This window comes from Molothrus ater, chromosome 6 (genome assembly GCF_012460135.2).
Source record: "Molothrus ater isolate BHLD 08-10-18 breed brown headed cowbird chromosome 6, BPBGC_Mater_1.1, whole genome shotgun sequence".
In the NCBI taxonomy this organism is placed as follows: Eukaryota; Metazoa; Chordata; class Aves; order Passeriformes; family Icteridae; genus Molothrus; species Molothrus ater.
Window position 1 is genome coordinate 57,013,816 of NC_050483.2, and position 20,271 is coordinate 57,034,086.

General features: G+C 43.8%; 2 protein-coding genes across 3 annotated transcripts in view; one reads left to right on the top strand and one right to left on the bottom strand.

Annotated features, from left to right (window-relative positions):
• The window catches only part of SLC38A6 (solute carrier family 38 member 6), a 38,066-nt gene extending 25,414 nt beyond the window's left edge, over positions 1 to 12,652 (bottom strand). The window contains exons 1-5 of the mRNA XM_036384930.2: positions 12,494 to 12,652; positions 11,866 to 11,987; positions 11,089 to 11,162; positions 7,029 to 7,081; positions 4,115 to 4,154 (exon numbers count right to left, since the gene is read on the bottom strand). Coding sequence (XP_036240823.1) covers positions 4,115 to 4,154; positions 7,029 to 7,081; positions 11,089 to 11,162; positions 11,866 to 11,987; positions 12,494 to 12,652 — 448 coding nt within the window. The remainder of the gene's footprint in view (positions 1 to 4,114; positions 4,155 to 7,028; positions 7,082 to 11,088; positions 11,163 to 11,865; positions 11,988 to 12,493) is intronic.
• Positions 12,653 to 12,818: 166 nt separating this feature from the next.
• On the top strand, positions 12,819 to 18,882 carry TRMT5 (tRNA methyltransferase 5). Of its 2 annotated transcripts, none has more exons than XM_036385072.1 (5): positions 12,819 to 12,877; positions 14,414 to 15,063; positions 15,348 to 15,472; positions 16,928 to 17,582; positions 18,588 to 18,882. In XM_036385072.1, exons 1-5 carry the CDS (start codon positions 12,873 to 12,875, stop codon positions 18,650 to 18,652), a joined length of 1,500 nt encoding a protein of 499 aa, XP_036240965.1. In that variant the 5' UTR covers positions 12,819 to 12,872; the 3' UTR covers positions 18,653 to 18,882. The 2 variants fall into 2 exon arrangements, with proteins under 2 accessions (XP_036240965.1, XP_036240964.1); XM_036385071.1 differs by lacking the exon at positions 12,819 to 12,877 and adding an exon at positions 12,957 to 13,419.
• Positions 18,883 to 20,271: the final 1,389 nt, after the last annotated feature.

Consider the following 20,271-nt stretch of genomic DNA (forward strand, 5'->3'; position numbering starts at 1 on the left):
GGCAGCCCAGGCCAGCAGAGGGTGGTGCTGCTTCTTTGAAATATCTGCTTCGCACAGCGGCTACGCCTCTCCACTGATTCCGGGAAGCTTGAAAAATACGGAGCACGCGATTGTAAATACTTATTTAGGGTGTCTTACAGGCACAGCAGGGTCTCTGTGTACTGTCTGTCACCTTGGCTGTATTAACAGGCCATAAAACCTACAGGGCAGCATCACCCACTGGAACCAATCTTGTTGCTCCCAGTCACTGCCTGCAGCATTCAGGCAGTGCTGAGGATAAAAATCACCCCAGGCACACAGAACGAGTTTTTCCCTCATCACTGATTCTTACAAAGAAGATAAGTGTGTACCTTTGAGACATGTGGAAACAAAAAATCAAAAAGCACCACTTATAGAAATTATATTGAATTAAACTGTATTTATGTAAGAAAGCAAATAATTTGTAAAAGTAAGATAGCTGTCTGGAAAGTTTAGTTCCAAAGAATGACTGCAATGGCAACTTGGGGACAAGCCAAGGCAGGTTATCTGAAGAAACTGAATAAAATATATATTGCAAAAATCCTCACAGAGACCACCTAAGCTACATGGTGGTACTGCAGCACTTCATGCCACTGTTAATAAATTTGAAATTATTACATTCCTGTTCTCAGCAGTCTGGACTGATGCCTGTGTGCATCACAGCCACCAGGCCGTATCTCAGCAGCAGTGACCTTCAGCTGATGGCAGCCCCAGCCTGGGAAGCCACAAAAGCTGCAAAACTCCACATGCTTCCTGCTAAGGTCAGTGCTGGCATTTGTTAGTGCTGGCAACGGGCTGAGAGCTGCTCTTGTGCAATACTTTATTGTGTTTGTCTCCATTTTTCCACCAGCCTTGCTAAAAATCAGCCCTTCTCTAACTTTGTTTCACATGCTTTAGGAGTCCTATAGATTTTCTCTTGGGTACGTGGCTGTGGACTGTCCTCCTTTTCAGCCACATCCACAGAAAGGACAATTCTAGGAGAAATTGCTGTCCTCCTTCCTCCTCTGCTTCAGAAAGCACCTATGAATCTCCCAAAACTCCCCTGGTGGGGAGAGGGAAGGGCTGTGTGATGGCCAGCCACAGCTCTGGCCCACTGTGCCCCATCCATCACTTCCTAGAAGCACACCACCATTAAACAATAGCAGGGAATGCATCCAACTCCAGCTGCTCCTGGGAAGGATGACATGAGGAGCCAGCAGAGCCATGGAACTCAGCATTTCCATAGCAGCCTCCCTCCTTCCCTGTGTGCCTCCAGGCCTGCAATTCCTCAAGGGCTCTCTCCCTTCTTTGAGGGCACCTGACACCATCTGGGAGCCTTCAAGAGCCTCTTCTTAACCAGCAGGTGAGAAATGGCCATAGGGAAGATCACTGCAGAGGAAGATGTGTGTGACAGGAAAGGGTTGGGAGGAGCAGATGAACAAAGCTGAGCAGCCTGGGAAGTGCAGTTTGACAGTTCCCTTTTCCATGTGCTCTTTGCACCCACACACCAAGCAGCCCTGTCAGGAACAAGGCAGTCCACGTGATTGTTTACATTAAAGGACTGCTGGATTGGGTCAAAAAACTGAGAAATGGAATGTAAAAATTAGTAGCACTAATGGCCATCCCATTCAATCTTTTGTATACCCTCATTACCAAATACCTATATTACAAGAACATACTCATTATAAGGAAAGCAAGGCAAATGTTCTCCAAGTTTAGTCACTAAGCTCATATTCTATACTCTTTTGAGTTAGGGTATTAAAATTATTCTAATTTACATTTGGATATTGAAAAGTCAACTCAGTATCCTGGTGCATCCTTAGTTAATCTTGGTACTTTAATAGATTTGATTTGTGTTATGTGGATTAATTAAATGCCTTCCAAGGGACAATTAAAATCTGCAAGAAAAGTTGAATGTTCATGTCAGGGATGCCTGTTAAAATTCCAAACAATGTACTTGAAAATTTGAACCTTAATTTGACCAATCAGTGTTTTCCTGCAGCTGTACAAAAAGGGTATCCTGGTAACAGAAAAAATCAATTCCCCTATCTGCACAAATCCCTGAGTATATGCAATTAGAATGTCAGATTCAAATTTGCACATGAAGCTTTCTTTTAAAAACACACAAAGATGACAAATTGGAAAGCCTAACCATTAAAATTATTACTAAAGTGCTTTCTCCACCACAAATTAATGTAAATCACTTCTGCACTCAGGCTATTTTTAGAAGGGACCAGAGCAAACTTTAAAAAAAGCCCAGACTAGATGCAGATAGTGACAATAACCCTGGTAAAGTTGCTTAATCACAAGCCATCTTTCATTATCTCATGCTCTCTAATCACTTCTGAAATAAGATAGCGTGTGATGCAACGCACCCAGGTCTGATGATGGAAGAGGTAACACAAAACAATTTTATTTTTAGCCTTCCTCTGAAATCAAAGATGTTGACAGAGTCTGGATGTCTGCCCAACAGGCACTGTGCCCCTGGTTCCTTCAGCCAGCCAGACAAACAGAAAGAGGGGAACACAGCAAACCAGCAGGACAGGCAGAGCCCAGGTTTTACACTTAACCCCAGCATGGATCCCAGTCAGGACAAACTACACTCCACAGTTCTGCCATGTAAAATCTGCAGAAGGACCAGAAAGGCAAGAAAAATTCTTTTCTTTCCATGCAGTTCTTTAGGAGTCAAAGCTGTGTGAGAAGAGAACTTTTCATATCTCATTTTTTTTAGGAGCCTGTCAGCCTGCAGCAGCACAGTCACCTTCAGAGCTGGTCCTGACATGGGGGACTTGCACTGCAGCATGCACTGGCTTAGGGCTCTGGAGTTACTGAGCTGAATTGTATTAAAAATGGCACAGAGGAAGATATGAACTGTGATGAGGAAGAAATGAGAGTCATGTTTCCTTTGACAACAGTCTTGTACATGATCCCACAATCTCCAGAACCGGCTCTGTGTATCCCTCCTTCTCTTGCACTGTTTATTTAGAGGTGCACTCAAACAGGAAAGGAAATGAAAAGATTTGTTCATTGCTACAGAACATCCTCTAAAACCTGTATGAATAAACAGTCCTTAATCTTGGAATTGCTATGGTCACTCCTGTCTAAAATTAATGCTTGGATTTTTACAGCCATTTCATTTGGGCAGCTTTTATTATAGTGGAAATTTTAGCATAAGAAAATGTTCCAAGTTTATAATGAAAACACAGTTACTTTGTCTAGTTCTAGGTGCTTAGACAGTGACAAAAACCAGCAATCATTGAATTATCTGGACTTGACAGGTCATGCTAAAGGAAAGAACAGCACTGGAATGCTGTTTCCTTCTGTTGATGTATGTGAACATGGGTATCCCATGGTGGTAGGACACAGAGGAGGGAGCTTTCAGATAATTCCCTCATTTAAAAGAAAGCATCCAAAACATTTACAACAAAAGAAAAATTAAAACTGTTCTATTAGACTTCAAACTGTTCTACTTTCAGACAAATAATTTCTAAATACTTAGTGACTGTCAGGTATGTGAGCATACCTGAGGAAGAGTTCAAATACAAAACCAGGGAGTGTTATTTTGTTATGCCATGTACCAAGGAAGACAAAATAACACAGACTGGAAGGAGAGAGCCCACATGATGTAAGTCAGGGAGATAAATTCCCCCAAAAAAACAAGTTATTGAGCTAAAAAAAGAAAGCTCCCATTAATGCAAAACATATGAAACATCATGGCTAAATAAACATTCACTTGCTGCACAAATCACTAAAATGCACAAGCAGGTTCCAACAGCAAAACCCAAACCACATTATCTGATAAAATGCAGCTACCAGATCCAAATGTACAGAAGAGCAGAGAGGAGATGCTGCTGCCTGAGCTCCTTTCAGTGAGCAGGGCAGCTCTAAGGGATGTGCTCCACATCCTGGCATGCAGCAACAGGCAGAGAATCCAACCCCCAAAATTCCCCCATCTATCCCACAACTACAGCCCTTCTGCTCAGCACCATCACAAAAGCCTCTTAAGTTTTCTGTCCTTTTAATGAGCTTCTTAAAAACACTTTAATTATTGCCTTTGGTGCTGGTGGAGCTTTGAAGCCTGTCACAGATTTAATATTGAGCATATGAAGTCTCTTACCTCCAATATTCTGGATAATTATTGTAGTTGCAACAAGGACCTATAAAAAAATGGATTTCTTTAGAAAGGGTAAGAAGGATAACTAAAATCATATGTCTAGAGCAGGCATAAACCACATGTGTATTATCTTAAACACACCAGATGTAGCACCGATAACAAGTCCCAAAAGGAAGGGAATCTTCTCCTTAGTGAGGAGTTTAACACATGGAAACCAGCACAATCTAAAATGAACATGGGAACAAAAATCCTTCCTGAAAATATCACATTTTTATTCGGAGACAAAGCAAGAGTCATTATACAGTGAAGCCTGTTGTGCACAAGAGAAGGTTTTTAAATCTCTGAAAATAAAAGTGCATTCTAACTGATATCAGGTGAATACAAATGAAAATTATCATTTATCTCTGACAGACAGCAGGGATTTGCACAAGCTCAAATGTACTTCCTTATTCCTGAATATTTCTGACTGTCAAGAATGTCATTGTTTTTTTAAACTTGTAAACCAGATACTCTTTTCCTTAGCACTTGTGATTATTCATAGTGGACTGATATGGAAGCAAAAATTATCACAGGCTATTAAAAAACTTGTCTGGATCAAAAAAAAAATAAATTTCCAACTAAAAAAAACCAAAACCTAAAAGTGGCTATGAAGTTTTTCCAAGGTATTCTTTTGAGTTTAGCTGTAAAATACCATGATCATGAGCTTCAGTTTTCTTTCTGCCCACTGCTCTTCTTGATATAGGACATTTCCTAAATAAGCACTGCCATTAAGTCAACTTGGAAAAAAATTAAGCTACAGTAATGAGAAGAAGTACAAAATTGGCTTTTTGAAAAAAATTATTTCAGATTTTACATTAATTCAAAGTCAGTTCAAAACTCACCAAGGAAAGGAAGGAAAAAAAATGATATCTTGGAATTTGCCATAGATGGAAACAAACAGTTCACACCTTTGGAAAGAGAGAATCAGCAATCTTCCAACGGCAGAATATTTCCATTGTTACAAATCTCAGAAAAATACATTTGAAAGGAAATCACCAGGTTGAGTAACTGCTCTAGTTCAAGAGTAGTTAACCAGTAGTTTACTCAAACTAAGCTGCCAATTAAAGCAAGGCTCTGCACTGGTCTGGCAGTGTCCTCCCCTATGTGTGAGGGAGAAGTAAGTAATGCTGCAGAGAAAAAAGGAAAAAAAAATTAAAAAGTCATCTGTGCCTGACTGAAGTGAGAACTATTCAGGGACAGATGAGAATTCAGAATGGTGGTGGTCAAGTAGAAAAGCCAAAAAATCAACAAGATCAGTTAAAAGCAAAGCATTCAGGAAGCAGACCCCAGATACATGACTTACAGAGTTACTGGATTGCAAAGAGAAAACAGTCTGAGAAAACACTCTCAGAAGCAGCAAAGCCTGTCTTGCAGGCAAGTTTTAACAGAAGTGTATAAATATCAAAGATGTTTCAAGTGACAAAGAAAACTCTTCCAGAAAACATCAGTTCACCAGGAAAGCTTGGTGAACTTTGTTGGGAAGCTGTTCTTTTGATAAAATAATCACAGAAATATTCCAGTGCTCTCCATGCACGCTGAAAAGAAAAATCCAGATAATTTTCAGCATGGATTACTTGAACTACAAATAATGAAAGAGTATATTAAGAAGAATTAAAAAAAAAATACACACATTGTCTATGATGTGAAGTTGTGAAATCTGCTTCACTTCAGCTTTTAAATAACAGATTAGATAAGCATCTGCCAAGAATGGTTTATGCATGCTCAGCCCTGCTTCAGGGCAAAAGCAGGGTAAGTCACATTTTAGTTTCTTCTTAAGCTCTATATTTCTATGACTTTTTCAAGTAATGGCTCATGGTTAATGTATACAGAACAGCTCCTGTAAATAATAACTATGTCTTATTCCTTGCTATTATCAAGGTTTATTATCTCTTGAGGTTGATCACTTGTTAATTTGGTCAATAAATATTGATCCTCAGACTACACTCACTGCTTATTAATGCTAATGGAAGCTACAAACACCTGATAGCTCAGGCTTAATTCTCACTGACACTCAGATAAAAGAAAGCAGTCTCTAGCCTGTTAAGGCAAACTAATTTTAAAAAGTTTGCACTGTTTCAGTACAACATTAAAATCCCACTCATGTGGTAAAAATCTGTTTTCAGTAAGGTATAACTGGAACACAGAGCATAGAATTCATACCATTAAATGTGCACTATTCACTGGCAGCAACATTACTATTGGGAAAGAGAGATTCAGAGCACACTACCAAAAAACAACAGTTAACATTTTCATTACTCTTGTATCAGAAATGGTTATGTTGTATATGTATGTATCAGAAATGGTGGTTTTGTTTGGTTGCTTTTGTTTGTTGGTTTGGTGGGCTTTTTATAATTATGAGATCAAACAAGTAAGAAACATTCATGTGAAGAGCTTATTAAACAAAAGGAAACCAGTAACATGCATCCTATGTACTCTTAGCTGTTCCTATAGTGGAAATGACATGAAAAGCCATCCCTTATCTCAGACCCTATAAAATGCTGAAACACCAACAGCAAATCCATCACTTTCCTGTCCCTTAACACTTTTACAAGAGAGGCAGGACCGTATCAAATCTGAACCCTGAGCAACAATGCCAGTGAGCAGGTTTGTACAGACAACTGAAAGTGAACACTCTGACAGGAAAGCACCACAAAATCTTGCATTTCAGGAGTGCAAACTGAACTGAACTTGGGCTTCCACAGAGCAGACCCACAAACTGAAACCAAGTGAAAAGCTTCAGGCTGTCATGGATTTCTCAGCATACTATGGTGTTAGCAATATACTATTAATTTCATTTATATTTCTTTATTATGCAAAGAACATTTGCAGATCAGAAGCATGAGACCAAGAAGAAAAACAGGTAAAAATGAATACTCACCCTTCCAGTTGATCCAAATGCAAAAAGGCCAAGGTCTTCATAAGAAGTGACAGCTGTTGGTAAGGGAAAAAAAGAAAAGAGCTAAAATATCTCTAACTTGAAAAGATTGAAAGCGCTATTTTTGGCCCTTTTTAAATTAATAAAATGCAGAACTAAATATTTCATAGCATTTTTTACTTACAAAATAGCTTTTATATTCACCTTTACTCCTGCTACAAAACACAGCTTTATTCTCAAACATTCAGAGACTCTTCAGAAACTCAATTTAGTATTTGTAGTTTCAGTATTTAAAATATAATACTAGTACATTAATAGCAAATTGTCTTCTCCCAAAGATTTTCTTTGTGGGTGAAGGATTATGAAATTAGCATTAGCAATTAGATATAAGATATGTCTGTATTTTATTCCTAAAACAGCAGGTTTTTTTAAATTAGGATGACAACAGAGGATACATTTTCATCTTTCTAGAAATATAAACATTACTATCTTTCCAGCTTTTAAGAATTAGGCCCTATCTATTTTCAAGAGAGCTAAAGGTAAACACTTTCTTTAGTTGAAACCTATTATTAAAAAAAACCCAAAAGAAAACCCAGAGCAAAACAAAAATCCTGCCCTTACCTGCACCCCACTTACATAATTACATGAAAACAGCCTGTGGTTTCCTGTATAATTTTGCTGGGTTTTAGCTGAAGCTCACTTCTATTCTAACTCAAAACAAAACAATCCCTTCTCAGAGAGAAGGATGTTCTATTAAAGCCTCTCATTGTTACTGTGTATTTTGTTACTAGAAATTCAAGCAGTATCAAAAAGATGAAAGTTTTCTGAGAAACACCACTCATTTCTTGGGATATAATAAAACACCTGTGAATGCTTCAGAGGGTAAAATTAATCTCAAACCCACATAATTCTGTGGTTGGTTTCTCTTCCTTGGTTCTGTTTGGTACCACACTGCTCCTGTCACAGTTTAATTGAGCTGTGCAGGGTGAGCTTTTCACACCTGGGAGGAGCCCCATCCCCTGTAAATGACACAGGCAGGGGAGCCACAGGCACCTCACCCAGATCAGGTGGCAGCACTGGAGCTCACACCTGCCCAAGCTTAGCTGGTTTTATTTCACTGAAATTCTGCACACAGTCACAGCAGTGCCCAGAGGGCAACAGAACAAAACAAAACCAAACAGAAACCAAACCCAACAGAACTTCATGAATTTTCTCAAGGGGCAGTGTATCCCATTCTGCTCTACTAAAGACTCCAGCACATTCTCACAATATAATTGAAATAACAAAACTAAATGAGCCAGATTCAGTGCTCAGCATAAACCTGGAACTGACTCTAACAAATATCATTCAACAAAAAATATTTCTTACTAGATTTTACCTTGTGTTTTTCTTAATTTCCATTTAAAAGGAGCTAATCACTACTAAACTACTAATAAAAAGCATTTTAGGCAGCCATTAAAAAAAAATCAGTAAAACAGTAAACATATTTAAGAGCAAGTTGTTTTTACCACATGGTAATTAATATACAGCACACATGTATGAGGAGTTATGAGCAAAGAGAACAAAATTCTCCACACAATTCCAAAAGAGCAATATGAAACCTTAGAGTATTTTCTGTAGTAACTGTTTCTGTAATCAGTTTAGTCCTGTAAACACTGGGAAGCCCTACTACTTGATCACATTACTTCTGTAATTTCAAGAATATATGGAACAAAATATTTAGTGCAATTTATATAAAGGTAAGTAAGTTCTATCTGATTAGTTTATTTTTTATCATGTTATTAACACTCCATGGAAATTATCCCTTTAAATGTGAAGGGGCAAGTGCAGTACCAACAATATTTGTGACTGACTCCTAAAATGAAAAGAAAAAAAACTGCCACAACACTTCAAAGTGCATCCCACTTCAGTTCCCAATTCCTCTGCTCTGCAGAGTAATCTCAGCCCTTATCAGCCCAAAACAACACAGGTCATACTGAATTAACACCAGGACAAACACTGACTAATCTCAACTCAACACTCGACACCTGGCAATATTTTTTTTGCTAAGCCTTTTGGTCGACACAAATCACTTGATTTTGTCAAAGTCCAAACCAACATAAATGAGTAACTGAAGACACTTCTTTATTTTTGAACTGCAACTAAAATGCTTGTGCTTAATAAATCCTGGCCTCTGTTTGAAATGGAATTAGCATTAGTGCTTTCTTTTCAGAAGGTGTTTTATAGGTCACCTCTTTCCTAAATAATAGTTTACAAACACTTTCAATGGTTTCTCTTCACCACCTTTCAATTTTTTCTAGTTTGTTTTTAATATAAAACTACTAAAATTTCCTTCCAATTTTTCCCATGGATTAAGTTTAATATTCCAACACTGTTTACAAATTAATATAGATTTTTAAAAGAAAAAGTTTGATTAAGTAGTTTGGAATCAAACACGTACAGAGATTTTGCTTTGTCAAGGTACAAAGGTTGTATTTCCCACTTTTTACAGACAGTGTTCCAAGGAAAAACTTGGAATGCTATCTAACATTTAATTACTTTAATAGCTGACAGGAATTATAGGCAATATAATCTCAAATCTTATTTTTAAAAATCAAAACACAAAAGGTCATAAATCCAGCAAAGTTATCCAGACATAAATCTGGTGCAAGTCCTACCTGCCAGCATTAGGTGATAACTAATTCTTATTTTCAGACTAGAGGAGTTCTTCACCCTGACACTTCAGCTGCATGCATTTCAAAAATGCTTTCCTGAGGTGAACTCTTGCCTTTGGACAAGAACTGAGGAGTTCAACCCTTCTTGCATATTAGGCCTCTGAGCTCAGAACATCCAAACTCTTCTTACTTCAAAAAACTTAAATCTTAGTTTTCCTCCTCATCATAATTCTTTTGAAAGAATCTCTTTTTTTTTTACTAGACAACAGCTTAATGCCACTTAATGCCCATAAAATACAGAGCTTTTCAGCCTGAAGGAAGAGGTTAAAAGGCCATTAAAATTACCTGAATCTCCCCTTTTTTTTTTTTTTGCTTCTCATGTACCTCTCTAGCTTCATGTTTCAGGTTCTGACTCCTTTCTAAGAAGCAGCACTCCAAAAGGAGAAAAAAATTACCAAACCCTTAATCCCAAATCATCAAGCAGCCAACAATACCAAGCATAAAAGCAACCCTACCTCTGAGGGGTGTTTTTTAAGAATGTATGAAGAAGATCACTCAACAGGTGGGGACAGGAGCAGCAGATCTGAGAAGAATCAGGAAGCAATCATCTGAGAGACCAAAGGCAGCTAAAGAAAACAAAGCCAAGGAGGGAAGAGGCAGAAGCTTTCTCCCACCACCTTTAAAAAGAGAGGAAAACAGATGAGAGGGAAGCAATAAGCAGGGAAACTTCCTGCTGTAACATGATCTTTGTGTAGCAGAAGTCAAGGAAAGACTCAGTTGTTTCAGTAGCAATTCAAAGAAGCAGGAATTAAAACAGGAGCAGATTTTGACTGCAGGTACTAGAATGCATTGTTTGAACTGTCTCAAAGCAGTGCACTTTCCAAGGGCTGCACCATGACTTCTCATTCAGCATCAAAAATGCTCCATAAGCTGCATCTATAAAGCACCAGGAGAATAATAATAATCCAATATGATTGAAAAGCCTGAATGGTACCCATTCCAAACCATGGACAAAAACATATGCACTACTCCTAGGAGAATGAAAGGCTGCTCCTTTATTGCTCTTAAGCATTCACTGAAAGCAAAAGCACACACTGATTAGTGAGGTTCAGCCAGCACCAAAGTAATTTTGCTGCAGAAATGCAGGATCTCTCTGGAAATATAAGAGAGGTATTTGGAAAAAAAAAATTTAAAAAATTAGAAACCAGTTAGTTTGGCATCGGCTTTGCATAAAAAGACTCAAAATCCTGTTTTTAAATGGCAGATATTAATTGTTAAAACATTAAATAATTCAAGGTCAGTCAATCAGACACCACTGTTAACTGCAATCTTTATAGTGGGTCATGTCTCCGTGATAAAACTGATGAAATATTTCAGAGCTCACTGTTAGACAAATCCTTGGCACTTACCAGTCTGAGTGCACATACTGAGCAGGAGAAACACAGAGTAAGAAGCAAGGCTGGCAACAATCAGCAGCAAGATACTAAAAACCACAAAATATTCACAATTAAGCACTTTTACAGCACAATGCACTTTCGAGCTTTAAGAATGCTACTCTTGCAAGAACTAAGCTACAGGATTTCCTCATTTTATGGCTTTTATCTGCTGACTGTGGTTCACGTGTTCTCTGATCTTCCCAATACTTGCCAAGTTGCCCTGATGTGTGGATTACAGGATGGCCATAACCATGGGAGTTTGTGTGTGCACATATACACAAACACACATCCCCCAGTGAAGATAAACCAATGCTTAGGAAATGGACAAAGTGACAATTCCAGTGACTTTGGCCCCATCACCCACAGGTCAACATTTGCAACAAGCAAAAGTGCAAACAAAAGCACAAGTTGATTCAGAGTTTTCAGCCACATATCCATCCTATTCCACAAGGCCCATTCCTGGAGCTAAAGGAAATCAGAGTTTTGAAAGGAAAATATCAATCTACTAGGAGTAATGGCCAAGAAATTGCCACCCTGTGGCAATTTAATGCAACATCTGGGTAGGACTTAGATTAGGTCAGATCTGAATGACTAAATCAAAAAGGGGAAGATCTTAATCTACAATTCTGAAAGGCACAAGCTATTTATTTCTTCCTCAGATTTGCAAAGGAGTCTCAGTAATTTTTTTTGTTCAATTCAAACCTACAAGGGGAGCTTAAAAACGAGTATATGTAAAAACTGAAAACTTACCTAAACCCCATGATTCCTGTGTTGGCCATGGCATAGGATAAGCCAAGTATCCCACTGCCCATGATTGCATTCATTAAGTTAAACACTGAGAAAGCAAAGGAAGAACCATGACTTGAAGAACTCTGTGAAAAGGACAGAAAAAAAAGTACAGTTAGTGAAAGAACTCTTTTGATTTTTCCTAAAATGAAATTCAAGGGAGGAGGCAACAGTCAACTTCTCCTTCTTTAATCTAAAATCTCACTTCTCATTCTGAAACGCAAATCCTTGTGCACACACGATGCCGTGAGCATCCCAAGACGCCCACAAGGTTCAAGCACAGCGGGGGCAGAGCGCAAAACGAGCACAGCAGGATTCAGGGCTGGGATCAGGCTGTCCCTGCGTGCTCCAGCAGGGCCCGGGCAGCGCTCCCAGCGCTCAGCAGTCAGGGAAGCGAAGGGATCAGGAGCAGCCACGGGACCAGAGGCTGATCCCCCCCTCCCCATCCAGGTGATTTCTCCCGTCCCCGGTGCTGTCACCGCCCCTCACAGCCCCGTCTCGCCGCCCTTTGAACCCGCGCTCCCCGAGCGTCCCCTCAGCGCCCAGCGCAGCCCCCTCAAGGCGCTCCCTCCCCGCCGCCCCTCACACGCACGCTGCCCGGCGGCGGCGGCAGCAGCGGGGCGGTCTCCCGCTCCTCCTCCTCCTCCTCCTCGTCGTCGTCCTCCTCCGGCCGCTCGCGGGCGGACAGGTACCAGCCGCGGGCGGGCAGGGGCCGGACCCACCCGGACCCCCAAGGCGGCGCCGCCGCCATCGCCCCCCGCGCCCGCCGAGCGCCTCTGAGGGGAGCGCCGGGGGCGGGGCCAACCGCGGGTGTGGCCGTGAGATGGGCGTGGTCAGGGGCGAGGGGCGGGGCCGTGCCCGCCCCGCTGAGGGGATATGGAGGGGCGTGGAATTGTGGGCGTGGTCACCGCCCGCCCCCGCCCATCCCGGCGCAGCGGCGATGACGCGCGCGCGCGGCGCGCGGGCCCGGTATGAGGTGAGGGCGGGGGCGGCGGGGGGAGAGAATTCCCTGAGGGGAGAACATTCCCTGAGGGGAGAACGGGATAATCGCGGATCCTGGCGCTGAGGGAAGGGGTGGTGTCTCTCCATGGGTGCCTTGGGAAGGTGGCGGCAGTGGCCTCCAGCCGGATCCAGCGTTGAGGGCGGCTCTGTCATGTGGGTTTAATGCAGTACCGAGAAGCGACAGGATGAGAGGACATGGCCGCAGGTTGCTCCAGGGAAGGCTTCGTTTGGATATTAGAAAGAATTGTTTGGACATTAGAAAGAATTTGGTCACAGGAAAGGTGATCATGCATGGGAACGATGTCCAGCAAAGTGGGGGAGTCACTGTCCTGGAGGCGGTTAAGGAAAGACGGGGCGAGGCACCCCGTGCCATGGTGGTGGGTGCTCGATGATCCCAGAAATCTTTTCCAGCCAATTCCATTCTCTGGTTCTGAGACCCCCACCACCCATTTCCACCCCCAGGAGAAGCACGGGGATGCTGAGGCCTCCGGATGAGGGATTTCTCCTGTGCACAGGGTGAGCAATGCCGTGTGCCTTTCGGAAGGAGGTGTGCTCTGCCAAAAGCCTGGCTCAGGGAAAGGGGCGGCCTGGGACATGTACGGAGAGGGGCAGGTCAGGATGGGAGCAGGAGCAGCCTTGGCAGGGTTCGGGCACAGCAAAGTGAAGGACAGAGCACACAGCCTGTTGTTACCCTGGAGAGGTAACAGGGCTGGGGGAGGCAGGCAGGAGAACCAATTTCCCTGCAGAGCCTCTCTCTCAAAACAAGCTTGTAAAAAAGTAGGAATGCCAGCCTCCAGAACCACCTAAACCATTGGCTCCTGCCTTGGAGCAGCCAGTGCCAAGGCAGAAAATTTGGCCCTTTTGGTCTGTCTCTAGTGGAGGAAACCATTTAGAGAAGTGTGAAGCCACTTTTCAAGTTTCCATACCATGCATGAATTGGGGCTCAGTGGCAGGAACAGACATTACTGACGCTCCTCTGGACCCTATGGGGGACACTGCATTTAATTAATGACCTTTCTGGCATGCACCTCATGGAGCAAAGATGTTACAGAGCATGGAACCTCTCACACTGGGGCATGGGAGGCAGAAATCACCAGAGTGATCATGACCACTGTTGCTAATAACTGTTTTCTAGCAACCACTGCTTGGTAATGAATTTTACCAGACACAGGAGGGATCCAACAGGAGTAGGATCAAGACAGTAGAAATATTTCCATTTGGCTTACTGAGATTAATATCACATTTATTAGAACAAAGAGAGGTCACTGTTTTTTGGCAGGAGGGGATTATCTCGCCGCCTGAAGTCAGTTAACATTTGAGTCTAAAAGTACATTTGCAAAATAACAAATTTGCAGCATATATTTCATAATAAAGAGCTTTACTAAACTATTGTGGATTGTTTGGTACAGATGGAAATTCTGGTTTAAGAGAACAGCAAATCCATGTGATTTGCAGCCTTTTAAATGGAATGATTACATAACGTCTATAAAATGAATAATTTCTCTTCTAGGACTTTGTGGAGATTGGGATACTGTGCCAGACTACTGAAAACTAATCATTTTAGAACAGCTGCATCAAATACATCATTTCCAGCAGTTTGGATGCTGTTGGCACAACATTCTGGCACAATACCTGGGTTCTTTGTAGTAGTTAAAAAAAACACTTTGTTCACAATGCCCGAAACTGTGGAGGATAAAACTAATCCAGAACTGTATTTGCCACATCCTGGAGTGCGTGGGATGACACTACTCAACAGAGAGGCTTTCAAAAGGACTCTGGTTGTTCCAGCTCTTAAAGTCAAGAAAGAAATTGTGCACAGTGTGCTGAAGTCCCTGAAACAATCAGTACTGCAGCGCCCCGGCCTCAAGCGGGTGGTGGAGGACCCAGAGGATGAGGGCAGCAGATTTGTTATCCTGGATCCTCATAAAGTACCGGAATTCTCATTAGGAGAGGCAGAGCAGCAGGTCCTGAAACAGCTCAATGTCCCTCCTGAGGTGTGCAAGTACCAGCTGGAGCTGAGCTATGAGAATTTCAAGTCGGAGGAGATCCTGCGGGCCGTCCTTCCCGAGGGCCAGGAGGTCACCTCTGGCTTCAGCCGTGTTGGGCACATTGCTCATCTGAATCTCAGGGATCACCAGCTGCCCTACAGACACCTGATTGGTAGGTGCAGCAGCTCCTCTCAGGAAGGTTTTTGTGGCATTTGTATATTGTTAAAACGGTACTGTACTGAGGGGCACAGTTCTCACAGCGTGATGCTCTCACTGCACTGAGCTGAAATGTGTGCCTTGGACAGGGCACAGCTGCAGCCCTGAGTCATGACAGGGAGGTTGTTCCAACACACACTTTTGTTAATTCAGCTGTAAACAGCAGGTTTGTTGTGGCTGTTGTAGAACACTGAAAGTCTTGGTCCCTTAACCATAATTATCTCCCACCCTCTCTTTCAGGCCAGGTTATAATGGACAAGAACCCAGGAGTCACCTGTGTAGTGAATAAAACCAATATTATCGACAGCACGTACAGGAATTTTGAGATGGAAGTGCTTGCTGGAGAGAGCAACCTGGTGACCAAGGTACAGGCCTTTTCCCCCTGGTGTTTTCAATTTAATGTGCTAAAACCCAAAGGAATCTTCAGCAGAGGTGTGATGCAGGGATGCTGCTGAGACCATTCCTGTGCACAGTGCCCTTGCTGACACCTGTCTGAGCCTAAGGCTTGGCTGTCACTGCTGCATGCCTTTGTCCTGGTCTGCCAAGGGCAAACTCAGCCACAGGGATCAGGAAGGCATGTGTTCTTCCAAGTTCACAGCCTAGATTTAGTGATGTGGATTTGATCTAAGAAAATCCAGTTTCCTGATTTCACCAAGCCTTGTACAGTGGCTGGTACAGAAGTTTCTATCTCACCAACTTTGCAACTTAGGCAACGTTTTGCCTTTGCCTTTTTCCTCTCCTGTCAGCAGCAAGACAAATCTCCTGTCTCCTCTGCTCTGACATTTATCAGTGCAATCACTGTGTAACTGCCAAGTGTTCTTCACATAGAGTTTCTTGTCTGTAAATGGAAACTTGGCCACTGCTTCCACAAAAATATTTTCTCTTATCTGTTAGCAGCTTTATACTTTGAAAGGAGAAAACATGAGATTACCAAGTAAAAAGTTGAATAGCTTGGTGGAACATCCTGTCATGCAGAGAGAAGGCCATTGGATTGTCAAGGCAGCAGTGACAATTGAATGTTATGCAGATGGTGTCACCACACACCTGGCACACCATGGAGCTGCATCCAGGAGTGCAGAGACCCTTCAGGGTGTTTCTTGCTGGCAAAGCAAACAGTGTGGAGATCTGGATCCCAAGTTACTTTGGAATCAGACAATTCCACATGCTGGTGCAAAGAGAGTATTAGCTTGCATCCCATTCTCATCTGAATAAATACTCTTCCTTTCCAGGTCTGTTCTTGAGATAGTGGTCATCCCAAAGCTTGGGTTTGGATCAGCTTCCAGACTCTGTCACCTTGGGAGATGAAATACAGTATTACTCAAGCTGCAGAACTGGCTCCCAGTGGCTTTGAATTTGGCTGACGGTTCCTGTTCTTGGGCCTATCATTCTCAGACACTTATTTACTGTGTGCACTTCACAAAGGAGGGCTTGAGGCATCTTTCCAAGGTCTGCTTTCAATAAAGGAGCTGTCAGCCAGCCACAAAGCTCTTGAAAACCCTTAGATTTTTGTAGGGTCATTTTAAGTTGCTGCTTTATTTCCACCTGGTGATGGAGACCTGTATAAAGCCAGCTATCAGGATTGACACTGGGGATGTGGCTGTTTCTGATGAGTTATCTGTTAAAGATTTAAGATCTGTTTATTTGATTGCTTAGCTGATCTGTTTATTTAAGATTCACATATGCTCCCAGTGGGACAATGCTGATGTACGTGTTACCTTTCCATAAGGCACCTTGGTTTTTAATTTTCTTAATTAGCGATAATGCTTAAATCTGCCTGGCGTTTGAACACAGAGGCTTAACCAAATACTTTGGACTTCCAGGTCAAAGAAAATAACATTTCCTACGAGCTGGACTTCTCCAAGGTGTACTGGAACCCTCGCCTGTCCACCGAGCACAGCCGCATCGTGGGGCTGCTCAGGGCCGGCGATGTTCTCTTCGATGTCTTTGCTGGCATCGGCCCTTTCGCCATCCCGGCGGCCAAGAGGAGGTGCCGAGTGTTTGCCAACGACCTCAACCCCGACTCCTACACCTGGCTGCTGCACAACTGCCAGCTCAACAAAGTGCACACCAGGGTGAAGGTGTTCAACATGGACGGCAGGGCCTTCCTGCAGGGGCTGGTGAGGGAGGAGCTCAGCAAAGAGCTCCCGCTCCTGGGGGAGGAGCCCAAAAGGGCGTTCCACATAGTGATGAATCTGCCAGCTCTGGCTGTGGAGTTCCTGGATGTGTTCAGGCATCTCTTGGTGGGGGAGCCCTGCAGCCCTGCTGGCCTCCCCACTGTGCACTGCTATGGGTTCTCCAAACACAGTGACCCAGCCAGAGACATTCAGGAGAGAGCAGAAGCCGTGCTGGGAACCTCCTTGGCTGGGCGCTGCTCCACGTTCCTGGTCAGGAACGTGGCGCCCAACAAGGAGATGCTGTGCCTCAGTTTCCAGATCCCAGCAGACGTGCTCTACAAGAGGCCCTGCCCTGATGAAGGTGAGGAGCAAACCTCCCAGGTGGCATTGGGATTTCAGGCTGCCTCGGGCTGGTCCCACCTGCTCAGCCCCGTGGGCCGCTCCGGGTGTGTGACAGCGGCGTGGCTGCGGCGCTGAGCGCAGAGGTGGCCGGCAGGACCCAGCGCCTGCACGTGTGCAGCAGCTGCAGGGCTTTCCCTGCTTTGCTCACAGCAGCCTGCTCCTCTGATCCCAGCATGAGCTCCCAATGGGACCAGGATCACCCCACAGGCCATAAACCAGACCTTTATGCCTCAGGCTGGGGCTGAGGGAGGATGGGGACTCAGTGATCCTTGTGGGCCCTTCCAGTGCAGGATATTCAGTGGCTCTGATCTAATGCCAAGCTCACGTCCCTGTTAGCTCAGTCCTTCTGAACTGGAGCTGTGTTTTTGCCCAGATCAGTGCACTCCCAAGGGACTGCTCCCAGCTCTGACCTTCTCCTTATGCTCACACAGACTCAGTGAGGTCTGGAGCCACCACATCAGCAGAATCAGGTTCTGTACCTGATTGAGTTTAACTGAGACATAGATATCCTTAGAGATCTTCAGTGCTGAACTTGGTTGTTTTGTGGGGTTTTTTTTTGTTTGTAATTATCATTTAAGAAACTGGTTGGTTTCAATGATCCTGGGCTTTGCACTACATGACAAAGGGAGCAGAGGGAGGCTCCCATCTGCAGTTACATGAACTGGAGGAAAGGAGGTTTTTATAAAGCTTTAATGCCATGAAACTTACTTTTATGCTGTTGTCAGATTGCACTGAAATGTAGGTCAAAATGTAGCTCCATATAGGTTTTTGCAAAGTCTTTTTTGGCTTTCAGTAAAGACCCCCCATTATTGCTCTAAGAGTTTGCATTTGTGACTGTTAATCCTGATTTTAACTCTCATCTCTTGCTGTTAAATCCCTTAACAGAGCTCCCTTTTCCAGAGCTTGTGGTAGGTCAGTCTGTTTACAGTACATTAAATAACTTACTTTTTCTAACCTTTTCCAGCAAAACCAGCCTCGAAACGTCTCTGTACCAGCCAAGATTGTTCAGAAAAGAAGGCACTGAGTTGAAGAACCAGAGCTATGGGGACTACCTTAGTTTGTGTAAGGGATATTTGGATGTCTCTGTTTTACCCCTTGAGTTATGAGGAGCAGAGCTGTGTTCCCATTGAGTTGCAGCTTTATTTTGGGAGCCTTCCTTCCTGCAGTCACCTTTTCTTCTCATTGTGGGATCAATTGAAATTGCTACTACAAAAATTTAAAACTTTATTCTCTTATAATAAATGTGTTTTGGTACTTCCCTGCTCTCTGTTGTTTCATGCCCTGTGCTAACTCAGTGGCAGGGCCTGGGGTGGTTTTCTGCTGTAGCATTTTGATGTGCAAGTTGTGGGGAGAACAGACTTCTATGTCTCTGTCAGGTCTAGGAAGGTGACTGATACAACCCCTGCCCTGGATTCTCCCTGACAGATGTGTTCTGGTTTCAGAATATTGGATTATGGTTAGCAGATGCACAAACAACTCTTGTGTAAGCAAGGTAACCTTTCAAAAGCTTAACCTGAGATACCAAAAGGGCCTGATAGCCCAACATCCTGAGGTTTTGAGTAAAAAATTCTTTTTAACACCAAGATTTAGTTAGAGATTAGTTGACTCCTAACTTTGTGTTTGCCCATGGTTAGAGCCAGAAAGACTTTAATGTCTTTTGCATGTTTGCAGATGAAGTTCATGCTCTCATTGCAGTTCCAGGCTGAAACCAGCACCTGGAAAACAGTTCTGTCGTCCTGAAACCGTGTCCTGCCGTGGCTTTTGTGCCTCTGCCCTCTCCCAGCTCTCCCCACCTCTGCCTGCTCCCCTGCTGCAGTCCCTGGATGATCTTTCTGGCTGGCTGCTTGTATTCTGCAGGGATTTGAAAAGCCTCTGCCTTTGATTTCCTTTTCTTACCCATCCAAACTATTGTTGGGCAATGTCAACCACAAATAGTTTATTTGGCCGGAGAACTCGGCTCGCCCTCTCAGTTTCAGATATTTTCCCTCAGCCCAGGCTCTGAGCTCACGCCCAGCAACCAGATGTCTGTCACCCTCCTGGCCCTGCTGCTGTGGCCCCAGCCCTGAGCCTGCAGCCTGCTGCATTTTTGGTTCTCACCCAAACACCACCAAGGGCCAGGGATTTGTTTTGCTGGTGGCTCCGTGTGGAGGCCTTTCCTTCCCTTGGCTGCGCAGCCGGTGTCGGGAGCGAGCCGGGTTCCTGCAGGATCTCATTGATCCATCCCCAGGGAGGCTGTCCTGCCTCACCCAGGGGTCCTGCTCCCTCCCTGGCCTGCACTGAGCCCCAGCACTCCTGCTCAGCCCTGCAGCTCCAGCCCCTGCAGCTCCAGCCCCTGCAGCTCCAGCCTGTTCTCCCCTCCCAGGCACGGCTCTGCTGGGATTCTGCCCCAGCCCCTGCTGCTTGTCCCGTTTCCTGACACCTCTGCTGCTCTCCAGCTGCTGCCCTCCCCCTTGCCATAAACATCTGAAGGCAGCTCCTGTTCTCCAGGGCCCCCCACAAGCACTGCTGGAGTGATATGTCCCTCCACCACTCTGGAATAGTGCAGCCACCCTGGGATCCTGCCTGACACAGACTGTGGGTCCCTGTGACTTCACATTGCTCCACAGCCCCAATTTAGGGCTTGGCACCACTGCACCAACCCAAACCAG